A 15,871-nucleotide genomic window follows, 5' to 3' on the forward strand; every position below is an offset into this window, starting at 1 on the left:
CACATGACTAACGTATAGAATGTACCTGAAAACCATCAACATATTCCAACAAATCATAAATGGCCACTTCCAGGCATATTCAGTGATGGAGTATCCCTGCCACGCCGAACGTATAAACTGTAAATCGGACCGTTCCCAACAATAATTGTCTCACTGCGCTCACTGTAACTCTTTATCGTGACAACAAATGCATCTCTTGATGACCCTAATTATTATGATCACGAATCCTTGACAGACGAATCCAATTCTGATCTAGATTAGGATACTAGTCTTTTTATCTGGTCGCTGACTATTGAATTACCTTGTACAGTACATTTCAGATTTGTCACATGACACAATTGTATAAATCACAGGTTACTAAGTGTTGATGCAGATTCTCTCATCGCTATTTCGGTATGAAAAACAGTTCAAATTATCTGAGGTTCAGGGTCACCAGCTCGTGTCCACATTACTCCTGATACATATAACATTCTTCGCTACAGATTGAAGCCAATGCCATCCTTATGAAATGCAACCATACGAATAATATCAACCAATTAAAACTCAACCCAAGCACATGTGACAACTCAACAACCACACTTAAAGAGAACACAAAGCCCTCAAAGAACTTAAGAAAGACAGGGCCATCACCACAGTGCCTGCGGACAAATAGACGATAGCTGTAAATGTAATAATGGATACACATGACTAAATCAGCATTGTCACCACTCTTCAAGACCTATCAAACTACATACGGATAACAAAAGACCCCATTTCTGCTCATCAAACCAAAAACCCGAAACCTGTCTTCACCATCAAGATCCACCCAAAGTCAGGTTACATGCATGCTCCTGAGACTATGTCTACTACAAAACAGCCCAATATCTTTTGAAAAAAATTTTTTCGCTTGGCCAAATAACAGCAACGTAAGTTTGTCTCCTATGATGTTGCTGACTTGGTCACGCCCCCCCCCCACTCCTTACTAGACCGCCTCAACACACAGCATAATGAAATTAAGTTCACCGTGAGCACAGGATGAGACAGTTTTCCCTTTCTAGGTGTCATTATCACAAACAAACAAAAAAAATCGCTTCAAACTTCAGTTTATAGGAAACCAGCCTACAACAAGCAGAATCTCCATTACAAATCAATTAACCTGTATCAGAACAAGAAAGCCACCATCACGACACTCGCCAACCATCCCTCAATATTTGTTACCATCATCTTCATAATGCAATCTCAAGCAATTTTTTGGGGACATTTAACCAAAAACCTGCTACTCAACACCACAAAGTCAGTAACAACTGAGCCATTACCCATCTGCGTCAGCATACAATTCCATCGCAGCTTGCCAAGTCGTCCATAAAAAAAATTGCCCAAGGTAGATTGCAGTGAATTTTTTTCTTGGGGTATTATGTAGATATATATATACCGCCTTACAAAAAAGAGAAAAACAATTGTTTCAGATTTTTTCCCCCAGGTTGAAGTGTTTCCTACCAGCCTATTCATAACAACAGAACCACTGGTTATTGGAATTCAAAAAGGAGGAACATATCTCTACCTTAGCAAAATTCCACCTACCACTTGTTGCACACAATACATGTAACCATAAAATTGAAAGTGACCATTGGTCTCGATATTACAGAAGAATTGTGGTTTGACAAAATGTTAAACCCCATTCCATTTCATTTAAAGGCCATTTTGCCTGTGTTTTATATAATATTCTAATTTTTGTCTTTGAAAGTATGTCTACAATCGTTTTCAGTCCTACATATATCAGTAACTTCCATTGATTTTTGTCCCCCACGTTTTAAAGAAAGCAGGGGACTGTTAAAATGGGTTCGTCTGTCTGTACGTCACACATTTTGGGACACAATAACTCTTCATCTAATTGAGCTAGAATGTTCAAACTTGGTGTAGGTGTTTATTAGGTTGATGCCTTGAATGGAGTTCGAAGATGAGCATTTTCTGCTTAGGGTATTTTCTGCTTGATTGGTTGATGCTGTGGGACACGATAATTTTAGTTCTAATTAAGTGAGAATGATGAAACTTGGTGTAAAGTTTCATCACATCAATACCTTGACTAAGTTCGAAAATGAACATTTTCTGCTGAGGGTAGGCAGAGCAATTAGGAATTTGATTGGTCGAGACTTTGAAACACAATAACTCTCCTATTCAATGTATAATGTTCAAACTTGGTGTAGGCGTTCATTAGGTGAATGCCTTGATGGAGTTCGAGGATGAACATTGTCTCTTATTATAACTAATAGTAAGCAGAAATAAGCAATTTGATTGGTTGGTGCTTTTGGGCACGATAACTTTTGTTATAATTAAGTGAGAGCTATGAAACTCCGAGTATAGATTCATTATATCATTACCTTGACTAAGTTATGAGAATTTTCTGCTTAGGCTAAGGAGCGATAAACAATTTGATTGGTCAAGACTTTGGAACATAACAACTCTGCTTTTAATTGAGGTAGAATGTTTAAACTTGATGTAGATGTTCATTAGGTGAATGTCTTGACTGAGTGTAGTGTAGCCTGAATAGGGTTTTCATAATCGTAAGTTTCCGTTATTTTCTGGACCTATGGATCCCCTTTATCTTTATTTTTTTGTTATTTGATTCATAATATTTATGTAATGTAGATTTCTTTATCTAGTTTGTCAATATTTGTTTTATGTGTTTGGTGTGCCATCTATGGTGGCTGATTGGTATCATGTCGTAATGTCGTGATGTCGCCTTTCATAACGCGACAACCCGACATCACGACATTTCTACCCGACAACCCGACACCACGACATTTTTACCCGACATCACGACAAAGTGATTTGTTTTCGTAGTAATAGAGCTTGTATTTTAAAGATGACTTTTACCAGTTTTTATGCTGCAACTGACATAATTTACTACCCACTCCAAATTACTAGAAAGTATTCGAAATGCCTGGAAATCGCGTCTACGGCCGTCTGGTTTTCAAAATTTTATGGGGGAGGCCCCCCAGACCCCCCGTCGGAAATATATTTGTCGGGAAAATATGCTGGCCCCCCAAACAAGTTCGGCCACGTACGCCTATGACACTCACAGTGCAGTTTGAGTTGCATTCGTATCCATTTGTATACGTCCACATTCATAATGTGAACCGTCTTCATTAGCTCAGTCGGAGCAGAACAGTAGGACGTTAAACCCCATTTCATTTCATAATGTGAACATATTATGAAGCCCCCCTTGTCTGTGTGTCTGTCATTGAGTCAAGTGGTGTGGTTTCCAGTCCAAGCTTGTACATGACAAAGAGTAGGGTCGTCTGTCTAACCTCGTGGGTTTTCCCCGGGTCCCCCGGTTTCCTCCGACTGCTGAAGACCCCTACGCGCGAGCGAATTATTGAAATAAAATTGAAACATATGTTAGTCTCGAAATGACCTAGTTTGTGTCGAGTGGACGTTAAACCTCTCTCTCTCTCTCTCTCTCTCTCTCTCTTCTCATGATCAAACTCAGAATTAGCTAGAATCAAGGTTATTGTGTCCCAAAACATCGACCAATCAAATTGCTTATCTTTGCTTAGCCTTAGGAAAATCATAAATAAACAACAAGATTATGAACATGTTAACGATTGTATACAGAGTCAGTTAAAAGCCTGATTAAATAAATGTATTTTAAGTTGTTTTTTAAACGAATATAGAGATGTACAACATGGTCAAGATATAACGCGACAACATGGTCAAGATATAACGCGACATCACGACAACCCGACACCATGACATTTTTACCCGACATCACGACATTTTTACCCGACATTACGACATTTTTAGTGTCATAATGTCGGGTAAAAATGTCGTAATGTCGGGTAGAAATGTCGGGTTGTCGCATTATGAAAGGCGACATCACGACATTACGACATGATACCAATCAGCCACCATAGCCATCCCTTTAATCCTTTGTCTTTATATATTTCTGACCATTCATAGTAGTGAAAGATCGATATCGGCAGGCAATCGACGGAATATCTTTGATTTTGAATCATGTTTTGTGTTTTAGTACTGCAAATTAGTATTCTGAACGCGTGCCTATCATTATTTTTTATGTGTCTATCACTTGTCGAATTTCATTCATATTTTCGTTATTTCATTTCATATTTTCTGTAAATCTAAGGGACATAACTCTAGTTTTATTAATTGTTGCCTAAATACAGTTTTCCTTAAATATTAATTATCTCCTTTAATATGTTGGTAGATTTTTAGTGTCAAAATGTGGGAAATATGTATTAACAATTTTGTAATATTGAGACGGAGGGCTCTTTTATGATTTTAAAATGTTTTCCTAGTCTGAGCTTACCAGTCTTTAGTCGATTAAAGACAGTTGATATAATTTGCCTGCGTGTTAAGCTTGTTGATCTGTTATTGCTTGTTGATCTGTTATTGCAACAGTACAAATTAGAGATTTTAGTGGGAGTTTTAATAGATTTTTGCCTTACTGGGATTATAAAGGAGCGGTAAATTTTCTTTCATTAGTTAAGTGTTTGAATATTGTAAGCGACGCCAACAAAGCGTCCCGAGCATGTTATTCGATGTATAAATAAAGCTGTTTTGGAGATATATTAGTGTGTATGTATTTATTTGAAAGCTATTCTGTCTAGTGAGCAGGTAACATGAGTTTAAGGATTAACATTTTCCACTAAAGGTAAGCAGAACTAAGCAATTTCTTTGACTTTGATTCTATCTGATAGAGAGTGATGAAACTTAGCGTTTAGTTGTAAAAGATAAACATGCAATTAATTAATATGTGTCATCTATTTATTTCGGGATTTTGGCGGGGGACATCAGCCTCACTGTTGGCTTGTTATTTCAGGAATTGAATTTCACGCGATGTAGTCGAGGTGGTTTGACGGGAGATAATATTTTACTCAATGCAGCCATCATGTGTCATAATCTAACACATATTGATGCTAGCTGGTGTCATGTCACTGATAATGCTTTATTAGCTATAGCAGAAAGCTCAAATAGGTAGGTGAAAAATTTTGATCATACAGAATTGTTATTCACTACACATTTTGTATTCCAAATATTAAAGTTAAGTGGCAATGGGTCAACAAGAAGACACACTTTACCAACTGCTCTGCCCATGTCAGGGGGGGTTGGATGGCTGAATGGTTAGCATGTGCACGCTGTATCATAAAGTCTGTCATTGAGTCAACTGGCGTGGTTTCGAATCCCTGGTTGTACGTGACAAGGAGTAGGGTCGTCTGTCCAACCTCATGGGTTTTCTCCGGGTCCTCCGGTTTCCTCCCACTGCTATAAAAAATTAAAACCATATGTTAGTCCCGAAATGACCTAGTTTGTGTCGAGTGGACGTTAAACTCCATTTATCTCTCTCTCTCTCTACCCATGTCAGGATTTAAACCAAGACATTTTAGTTGTTAACTTAGCCAGAGAATTAAGCCCTGTGCTTTCATTCAATCTGCAATGAATTGAATTTAGTGGGAGTTTTAATAGATTTTTGCCTTACTGGGATTATAAAGGAGCGGTAAATTTTCTTTCATTAGTTAAGTGTTTGAATATTGTAAGATTAAGATGAAGACTTCACTTTTTCAGAAAAGGTATCGAGTTTATACTCCAAAAAATGAGTATGTGTTTTGCTTGACAGTTTGCCTGCATTAAATATATGATATCTGTGTTATATTATTATAGATTAGAAAGTGTATGTTTAAATGGTTGTCAAGTTATATCAGATATTGGTTTAGAAGCTTTAATAAAGAAACATGGAGGAAGGTATGGTATATATAGACACACATGCACACACAGTCAAGCTTAACAAATTAAATATATATTATGCAAGATTTAGATAATGAAATGGAGTTTAACGTCCTACTGTTCTGCTCCGACTCATGGGTTAATGAAGACGTTCATATGCCATACACGGGAGGTCGTTTTTTTCGTCCCATCCAGATGACTAGACAGCTGTCCTTGTCAGGCCCTCCATCCTGCACCACCGACAAGGGAAAACCATGGTGGAAAATCCTGATGAACTTTCTCAGCCAATGCATGGATCGAACACCCGACCTCCAGTCTAGCGAACCAGCGTATTGCCCACTTAGCCACCGTGGCTCCCAGATAAAATTGCCTACAGGCTGCAATTTTTAACTGATCGTCTGAAACTTTACATTCTTATTTGTTATACCCTAAGGATGATCCCTATTGTTTTTTGTGCATGCCCGACATCCAGGGGCAGAGCCACGCCCATTTCTTGTATATGTTTGTCGTCTACATGCCGCATTTCTTAACATATCATCTAGAAACTTTGCATACTTATTCCTTATACCCTAAGGAACATCCCTATTGTTTGTGGTGCATGCCCAACCCCCATTTTCTTTTTGTGTGTCTGCATGTCGCCAACAGACCGCAATTCTTAATCGATTATCTTGAAAAATTTTCATACTCATTTCTTTTGCCCTAGGATGATTATTTTTGGTGCATGCCCGACACCCCGAGAACTGAGTCACGTCTAGGGCTGGGTATCGATAGTGATTTTTACTATCGATAATCGGCAATGAAATGTCGGTCGATAATCGATAGTATCGAAAACAAACTTATTTTCACGGTCGTCATCAAGACTGGATAAAACCCAAAGTGCTTCCACACAGCACTTTTAGCTTTGCCGGGAAAATCAACAAGCGTTTTGTCGTCCATGTGTGCTATTTATTGTACCGGGTACTCTATTACTGAGGCACACGTACAGAAATAGTGAACTGTACAGACGAATTCTGAAGCTTGCAAAGGGAAATAACTCTAACTTTATTTACACATCCGGGTATCTCCGATTTAGCGATATTCAACAATAATTTCTTCAAAACTAAGTAATGTTTCAATGAGAGTGAATTTATGAAAACGGCTGTTCAATAAGCAGTCACAATTTTGTTATGTGTTACATTGATACTTGATAGTAATTAAAGTGAGCTGTGTATTATGATTAACTGAAAGAAAACATTGACATTTCAGACGCAAGAAAAATAGACGAAGAGCGATAATCGATAGTAACCCACCGCTATCGATAGTGCTTTTCTGGGCAATCCAATCGATACTATCGATTTATATCGATATTTTACCCAGCCCTAGTCACGTCCAATTTTTGTGTGTGTCTTCGTTTCGCCCACATGCTGCATTTCTTAACAGATCCTTTTGAAACTTGGTATACTTAAGCCTTATACCCTAAAGACAGCAACTATTGATTTTGGTGCATGATTCCCTCCCACCCCCTTGGGCGGTGCTACACCCACATTTTGTTAATATTTTGTCTGTAAATTAAAATGAATAGCAATATATTGTTTATTTCAGTTTAAGAGTGCTAGAAATGTTTGGATGTTTTAATATAAGTCAAAGAGGTCTTCGTTTCATTGCCAATAACTGCAGAAATCTATACACTTTAAATCTTGGACAGTGTTATAAGGTAAGCTGATCACATCACAGACAGAGCTTATGCTACCAAATTTGCCCAAAATATCAAGATACAAAAGTCACCAATTTCAACTAGATATAATTTTTGTTTTGATAAATTAATAATAATATTATCAAAAATTATAAATTAATAAATTCAAAAATTTATAACTTAATAGAATCAATAATTACAAATTAATAAAATCAAAAATTACAAATTCATAACATCAAAAATTATAAATGAATAAAATCAAAAATTATAATTTCATAAAATCATCATCAATTCATCAAATGAAGATTTAAGATTGAGTAAAATCAAAAAAATAAAAATTTATAAAATCAAAATAATACAAATTTATAATATCAAAAACTATCAATTAATAAAATCAAAAATTATAATTTCATAAATTCGTAAATTCATCAAATCAGAATTTAAGAAATCAAAATTTAAGAACGAATAAAATCAAAAATTAGAAATTAAAAAAACCTAAATTTAACAAGATCAAAAATTAAGAATTAATAGAATCAATAATTACAAATTAATCAAATAAAAAATTATATTTTAATGAAATCAAAAGTTAAAATTTAATGAAATCATAAATTAATAAAATCAAAAATTATAAATTAATAAAATCAAAAATTATAAATTAATAAAATCAAAATTTATGAATTAATAAAATAAGTATATAATTAGCATATTTTTTGTTTTTATTAAAACCTGAATTTATTTCTTTGTTTTAGCTGACAGATTCTTGTATGACACAGATATCAGCTAATTTAGGTCGAATAGAAAACCTAGATTTACGGGGTTGCAAACAGGTAAGAATAAAGTCAGTTCATATATTGAAAAATTTGGAAAGTTAGATAATTTAATAATACATGTATATTAGCAATTGAAGGCATTACATTTATTTGATCAGTCAATGTCTTAAATGAAGTGGAGATTTAACGTCCTACTTTTTCTTCATCCCATCAGATTAGATGGATTTTCTATCTAAGCCCTCTGTCCTGTAGCCTTGACAAGGGGAAACACGGCTAGAAAATCCTGAGGTACTTTAGTGGCCAACACCAGGATCAAAACCCTAGACCTCCTGCTCTCAGAGTCGGTGCAATGCATACTGTGCCTCGCAGTGAAAGCCCTGTATCACACATAAACTTCATTTAGCTGTAAGTCGTGGCAGATGTCATGGATAAGGCAGAATATGATTATACTATTTCTAGAAGACATATTACCACTTCCCATCCATTTTGGCAATTTCACATACTTTATTCGTACTTTTATAGGTTGTCATAATTTAGAGAGAAAGAGAGATGGGGTTTAACATCCACTTGACACACACTAGGTCATTTCGGGACTAACACATGGTTCAATTTTATTTCAATAATTTGCTTGCACATAGGGGTCTTTAGCAGTGGGAGGAAACTCGAGGACCCAGAGAAAACCCACAAGGTTGGACAGACGACCCTACTCCTTGTCACGCACAACCAAGCAATCGAAACCCTGCCTGTTGACCCAATGACAGATCTTATGATACAGCTCGCATGTGCTAACCATTCGGGCCATCCAACCCCACTGTCATAATTTGGTATATATTATTCTCTTTCACATATTAAAATATATTTCCTTTGAATTAAATAACTTTTTGAGAAAAACTGTCATTTGAAGGATAAAAAAAATTAGAAAAAGGTAGAGAATGCCTGTTCTAAACAAGCGGTTGTCATGCTAGAGACGCCCACATTCCGCGAGCGACTGACAGAGAACAAGCTGAAAAAGCAATTTTTCGCACAATAAAGGATGTTACAATCCAATATGTGAGAATATCGAAAGGAACCAAGTTTTGGGGTTGTAAACATAGATTTTAAGTTTCATCAAAATAGGATAAAAATTGTGACCTCTAGTGTGTCCACAAGCAAAGAACATGATTTTTCATACAATCAGGGACCATAATTCATGAAGTTATGGTCTGATACATGCCAATATCGAAAGGAACCAAAATCTTTGGGAGATAAACCTATATTTCAAGTTTCGTCAAAATTGGATATAAATTGTGACCTGTAGAGTGTTCACAAACAAATGTGGATGGACATCTTTCCAGTCCTATCGACAATATACATCCATGTGAAAATGTGGGCATTGGATTTCTAGAGATGAATTAAAAAAAAACAAATCGGCTATTGTTACGACGAGTTTGATCCAAGTTTAGAACGAATTCCAAAATGGCTGCCAATCTCCCCTACACCAGCTTTGAAAAAGGAGCAGTATTTTCAACGTTTTCTGAACTGAAGGCAGCAATTAAGAGATGGGAAGGGTTAGGGTTAGGACTATTTTTACGACTATTCAGTTTTTAACTTTGCCGATGGAGGGCTGTGAAAGAATCGTCGTAACAATAGTCTGAGGACTATTTTTACAACTCGTCGTAACAATAGCCACTGCCCCCCATAAAAATATCAATTAATCTTGCCTCTTTTATCTATTGTAATAGATTAGAGACAATTGTGTGAGAAAAATAGTACGCAACTGTCCGAGATTAAAAACCTTGGTGCTGGCAAATTGTCCAAATATTTCAAATGATGCTATGGTGGAAGTGGCCACCTATTCCATGGATATCAGGTAAATAAATGAATGCCTTACACAAACTTTGATAATTCATTAAGTTCAGATTTAAAATGAAATAAGGGTTAATAACCTCCTATTTCTGAATCAACTGTGCTAATGAGGGAAAATTTAACTAAAGATAAAATCCAAACTTTAGTAGATACTTCAATTTTGATTGGCTAAGCACTAAAACCAATCTAATATTATCCAATCAAATTGCTAAAATTGGATTAACAGCCACACTACCGCCTTCTCTTATTTCAAATTCCAACTGTCTAAGATTCTTTTACGTCCACACCAATATCTACACAGGACCTTTTTTCATACCATCCAAACGACTGGGCATTGTTCCTTGTCAAGCCCTCTGTCCTGCACCACTGACAAGGGGGAACCATGCAGGAAAATCTTGAGGAACTTTCTCGACCAACACCGGAAGCAAACCCGAGACTTCCTGGTTAATGAGTCAGCGTCCTATTCACTGAGCCACAAGTTTAGATTTAACTCTCTTCCAAAACTTACGTATAAAAACTGTTTATTGTGACAGATTTTAGTTATACTGATTTAGTAATATTAATATTAGAAATATAACTAATGATATTTGCAGGAACCTGGATGTATGTGGTTGTAGAAATATAAATGATATCAGTATTAGAAATATAACCAATAATTGTTTGAGATTAACAGCTTTGGATATTAGTTCTACTGGCTGTTCTACGGCAAGGTGAGTCTTAATTAAACAATCATTGATTGTAAATCCAGTAGCTACATAGTCCATAAATGACTTATCAGGGACTTCATCTGCATTCCATCTGGTCATATCACTTTATAAGGCATATTTTAGTCTTGCCAAATCAAGTGCCAAAAAGACTTAGAGCATCTTACTGGATAGTTATGATCTATGAAAGGGATTATTCAGGGATACTACTTCGCCTGTATGTTTCGGACATGTCCTACACGATTTTCAAAATGTCCGACCAGGAATTTGCCATCATGATATGGTGAAAGATATTTGATTATGTTCCAATTACTAAATGCCATTTAAAGAATATGGTGAAAGATATTCAAAATTCCAAAATATTTTGACTGTACTGAGTGTATAACTACTACACATTTAGATTATTGTTGATAATTGGCAGGATAGGTAATTATGTGATTATGTTTTTGTATTCAGAATGTGATATTATGCTATATAACATAAAAAATATATGTAGTTAAAGTCTATTAAATTGAATGTAAGCTTATTGACATTATTTCCTGAAGCTGAGAAACAGATTCTGGTAACTTAAGACTGGCATCTACTAAACCCAACTAAAAATGTCCAATCAGCAAAATTTTGAAATAGCATCCCTGCATTATATAATTGTATATGCACATTCAAATGTATCATAAGGTCTGTCATTGAGTCAACTGGCGTGGTTTCGATTCCCCAGTTGTACATGACAAGGAGTAGGGTCGCCTGTCTCCAACCTCGTGGGTTTTCTCAGGGACCTCCAGTTCCACCCCACTGCTAAAGACCCCTACGCACAAGCAAATTATTGAAATAAAATTGAACCATATGTTAGTCTTTCCCTGATTTGGTTTCGAATCGCCGGTTGTACGTGGCAAGGAGAAGGGGCGCCTGTCCAAACTCGTGGGTTTTCTCCGGGTCCTCCGGTTTCCTCCCACTGCTAAAAACCCTTACCCGCAAGCGAATTATTGAAATAAAATTAAACCATATGTTAGTCCCAAAATGACCTAGTTTGTGTCGAGTGGACGTTAAATCCCATTTCTCTCTCTCTCTTTCCCTGATTAACTGTATACGCACATTTAAATGGTCAAATTCTTATGTTTGACAGTATTGTAAATATTGTATAACAGTGACAATAAGGTAGTGTATGCATTTGTATTTCTAGATGGAAATATAATTTATGAATCTTATTGTTTTTGTAGTGTAAATATGCTAGCTAATTATGGTAATCGGTGTTTGGAATCGGTAAAACTCAACTTTTTAACAGACGTAACAGAGGCCAGTCTATTAAGATTAGTCAAACATTGCTCAAGGTTAGTGTCATAATTTTTGTTATAACAATTTTATTGGTATATATTAAGTTATATACCTTGGTACCTCATTCGCCGCTGTGGTTCAGTGAGTAAGACGCCGACTCACTAACCAGGTCGCCCCAGAATTGTTCCTGACTTTGGCCAAGAAGTTCCTTTAGATTTTCCAGTGTAATCTCCCCTTGCCAGTTGTGCAGAATGAAGGGCCTGGCAAGTAACAGTGTCTAGATACTCGGATGGTCTGGAAAACCAAGGTCCCCTGTGCAGGTTGACATAGACATTGGAATAGGCTGTAGTGCCACTGTCTGAGTAAAATTTCCCTCATACTACATCTTTGTTCGGATGGTGTAGAAAAGTAGTATGTTCAAGCCCATTTCACCTCATTCCCCAAATATTACATAATCCATGAATCTTAATTTTGCATAATTACTGAAATAGCTAATAATTAATTTTTGCTGAAAAAAACCCCTTTAAATTCCTTATAAATACCTCTCTCTTTTTTGCTTGTTTGCTTTTTTCTGTCCTAAAAAATTTTTGTATCTATTTTTTTTTTTTTAGATTAAAAATACTTCATCTATATGGCTGTTCTAGTGTTAGAAATATTTACAAATTAATTACGATAAATAAAAACCTGGATGTTGAAATGTAATAGATATATAAAGGGCCTAATATATTTTATATTGTACATATAGATATTTAAATTAGGCCATATAAAAAAATATTCTGGTTCTCAGATAATCCCGTGTCACTTCAAAAGGGCCGCATCACCTGTTTTTATTTTAAAAAATGAAAAATAAAAACAGGCTCATTGATGACAGCATGTAAGTATTTTATTCTGATTACAAAAAGTAGAATTATAGAAAAATTTGAATGAATCCATAGGCTCATTTATCAAGTACACAACCCTGATAAAGTTAATGACAATCAAATAATACTGGATAATAAAATATCCTATAAACAAAAATTTGTTGTTAGCCAAGTAGTGATTCTTTGACAAAATAAAAACCAGAATATTTGTTTAATATGGCGTTATTATATATCATTTTTTGTATTTCTAAAATCTGATATATTTTTTTTTGAAAACATTGATTAATTTAGAGAAAATAAAGTATGACGCCGCGACTACTGTTGTTTAAAGATTGGCCTAAAGTCAGTTACATAACAGATTGGGCATTAATAAATGTAAAGAGACAGGACTGTACATTCTATATTTAAAGACGCATTATGTAAGAGCTAAATCTGCCTATTGGAGGTCTTTCTTTTGGCTACAATTAATGTAACATAAATTATTAAATAAGACATTTATTCACATAACAAGCCTATAATCAACTCTCTAGGTTATCAGATGGTCATGATTTTGAATTGATTGAAACATGATCACCATTTAATAATTAAACTTAAAAAATATAATCCTGTCTTTGTTTATTATGGTAACAATGGTACTGGATAATCAAGACTATATTGTGAAAACTCCAAACACTGTGCTCAGAAGAAGGTCATTTGACTGAAATTTTCAATATATTTTTGAAGCTATAATGACCAACTCTATATCTAAATCTTACATAATGTATCTTTAGGATTCAATGAGATCAGCAACCGACCAATCCGCCATTTTTAAATCCAAATAGAAAATCTGTGGAGGTTTTGTTTGAAAATGATTGTAGTATGGATATAGTTCTAAAGCTGTTGATCAATGATAGATGTAGTTTGCTAAATCATATTATTGCTAATGACTTACAGTGAACTAGAATTTTGACAAGAAATTAATGTGACACTGTAATGCATTTTTAACATGGATGTAATGCAAGCGTTAATCCCTTGCTTTTCAGTATTTATATCCCAAATATTGTCTTTTAATATGTATCCATTCCTTTTTAATATTATACAATCCTCTTGCATATTACAATAATAAAATGTAACTTGAATGTTTGAAGTCTGAAAAAAATAGCCATAAGACTATATGTTATCAGTTGTCTGTTATTAAATTTATTTATTATCTGCTGTCATTTATATAAGTATTTTTCTACAATATTTATATATATATATATTTTTATCACAGGTTTGTATACAGATTATAAGCATGTACACACAAATAGACATTTGTGGATTTTTTATTGTTTTCATTATATATGTGTACAATACTTTTTTGCACTTGGTAGAACTGCATAAAGTGGTACCATACTTGACTTCTTAATGCGTTTTTTGCTGCTATTTGATTTTTACTTCAGATTTGATGATTTTAGCAGATATTTTGGACAGGTTGTCATCACTATATTAACAGACCATTGATAGATTTTATACAATTTGATTTGGCAGGGTTTTTTTTGTAAACTTCCACCTAAATATTTTGATTACTGTTTACAAAGTGATATGAAAGTTTATATGTTACAATATGTGTATGAATGGGTTTATAAGGCATGCTAGTAGGTTTCTAATTTTTAATTATGATATGCAGGTTATTAAGGAAATTGTCTGATTATGTATTGTATGAATATAATGACATTTTATAAAGCCAGTTATTTACAATTTTGAGTCGTCTTGACTCCAACATATGTTTGCAATTTGCTATAGAGGAATAAATTGCACTTGGGATGGTTTGCTGGTTGGTTAAATGGTATTTTTCGATTTGGCGTGATTTTACTATAGGCTCTACAATTAACTTGTGGATGTTAAAATTAGATTGCATTTAAAATTTGTAATAAGTATGTCAAACTATGCTGAGAAACAGAAGTTTTAACTTTAAATTTCTATAAGTTTAATAAACACCAGTTAAAACACCTCACTCTTTAAGTAGAGCATATCAAGTATTTTCAATATTGAAGGTGAGTCTATGGCTATTTTGATGAGTGTGATAATGCCTCTTTAAAATGGAGTAATAGATAATGAAAAATATATAATTATTTTAGAGATGGTGCCATATAGTAATTAATGTAATATTGATTAGAGGGTAAAGGTTTTAAATACAAAGATTATTTCCCTAAACAAAGTGGTTTAAACATATTTATTTTAATTTTTGTTCTATATTATACAGTGATGTACAGCTGTCTGATATCGAAATTGAAATCAGAATGGAATTATGTATCAACTTAAAATTGTTATGTTGTTATAACATGCTTATTATTATTATTTATTGTTAATTTATTTTCAAAGATACTGAAATAAAACTGAAAAAAATTAATGGGTTAAAGCCTGCATGTTACTTCATAAGGTCTGTCATAGTCAACTTTCCCGCTCGTATGTGACAAGGAGTAGGGTGCCTGTCCAATCTAGTGGGTGTTTTCTCCGGGTATTCCAGTTTCTTCCCACTGCTAAAGACCCCTATGCTCAAGCGAATTATTGAAATAAAATTGATACATGTTAGTCCCAAATGACCTGGTTTGTGGCAAGTGGACGTTAAACCTAATTTCTCTCTCACTTCTTAATAGAACCTCTAAATTTTATGAAGCCAGCTGTTATTCGTGATTGTTATTCGTGATCCGGCAGTTTATCTTAGTTTACATTGATAGAAATATTAAATTTAAATCTTATTAACTGTTGGTATACTTCAATATGGATGCCCGAACAGTTTAAAGTAGAAATATCAAACAAACTTGACTAAAACATACGATTATTTAAATATCAACTTTATATCATATTAACTATTGTTATACATTGTAAAGCGGAAGAAAAACTTTAGATATATTCAACCCGCAAATAAGAGTCCTCTCATTAAATATACCGTGACAGTTGTAAATTGGAATAAGATTAGACCACAGAGCTGTTGCGCGGACAAAATTTTCAACCTTTGATGTATGTCAGTGTTCATTATCCACTTTAAATTATATCAATCACAATAAG

At 34.5% G+C, this 15,871-nt stretch overlaps 1 protein-coding gene across 1 annotated transcript in view; it reads left to right on the forward strand.

Moving 5' to 3' along the window:
- LOC126823604 (uncharacterized) overlaps window positions 1–15,212 on the forward strand; it is a 30,956-nt gene extending 15,744 nt beyond the window's left edge. The window contains exons 8-15 of the mRNA XM_050552529.2: window positions 4,820–4,974; window positions 5,659–5,739; window positions 7,303–7,414; window positions 8,143–8,220; window positions 9,885–10,012; window positions 10,602–10,718; window positions 11,927–12,037; window positions 12,593–15,212. Of these exons, the coding sequence (XP_050408486.1) occupies window positions 4,820–4,974; window positions 5,659–5,739; window positions 7,303–7,414; window positions 8,143–8,220; window positions 9,885–10,012; window positions 10,602–10,718; window positions 11,927–12,037; window positions 12,593–12,683 (873 nt within the window). The 3' untranslated portion in view covers window positions 12,684–15,212. The remainder of the gene's footprint in view (window positions 1–4,819; window positions 4,975–5,658; window positions 5,740–7,302; window positions 7,415–8,142; window positions 8,221–9,884; window positions 10,013–10,601; window positions 10,719–11,926; window positions 12,038–12,592) is intronic.
- Window positions 15,213–15,871: the final 659 nt, after the last annotated feature.

Source organism: Patella vulgata, chromosome 6 (genome assembly GCF_932274485.2).
Source record: "Patella vulgata chromosome 6, xgPatVulg1.2, whole genome shotgun sequence".
In the NCBI taxonomy this organism is placed as follows: domain Eukaryota; kingdom Metazoa; phylum Mollusca; class Gastropoda; family Patellidae; genus Patella; species Patella vulgata.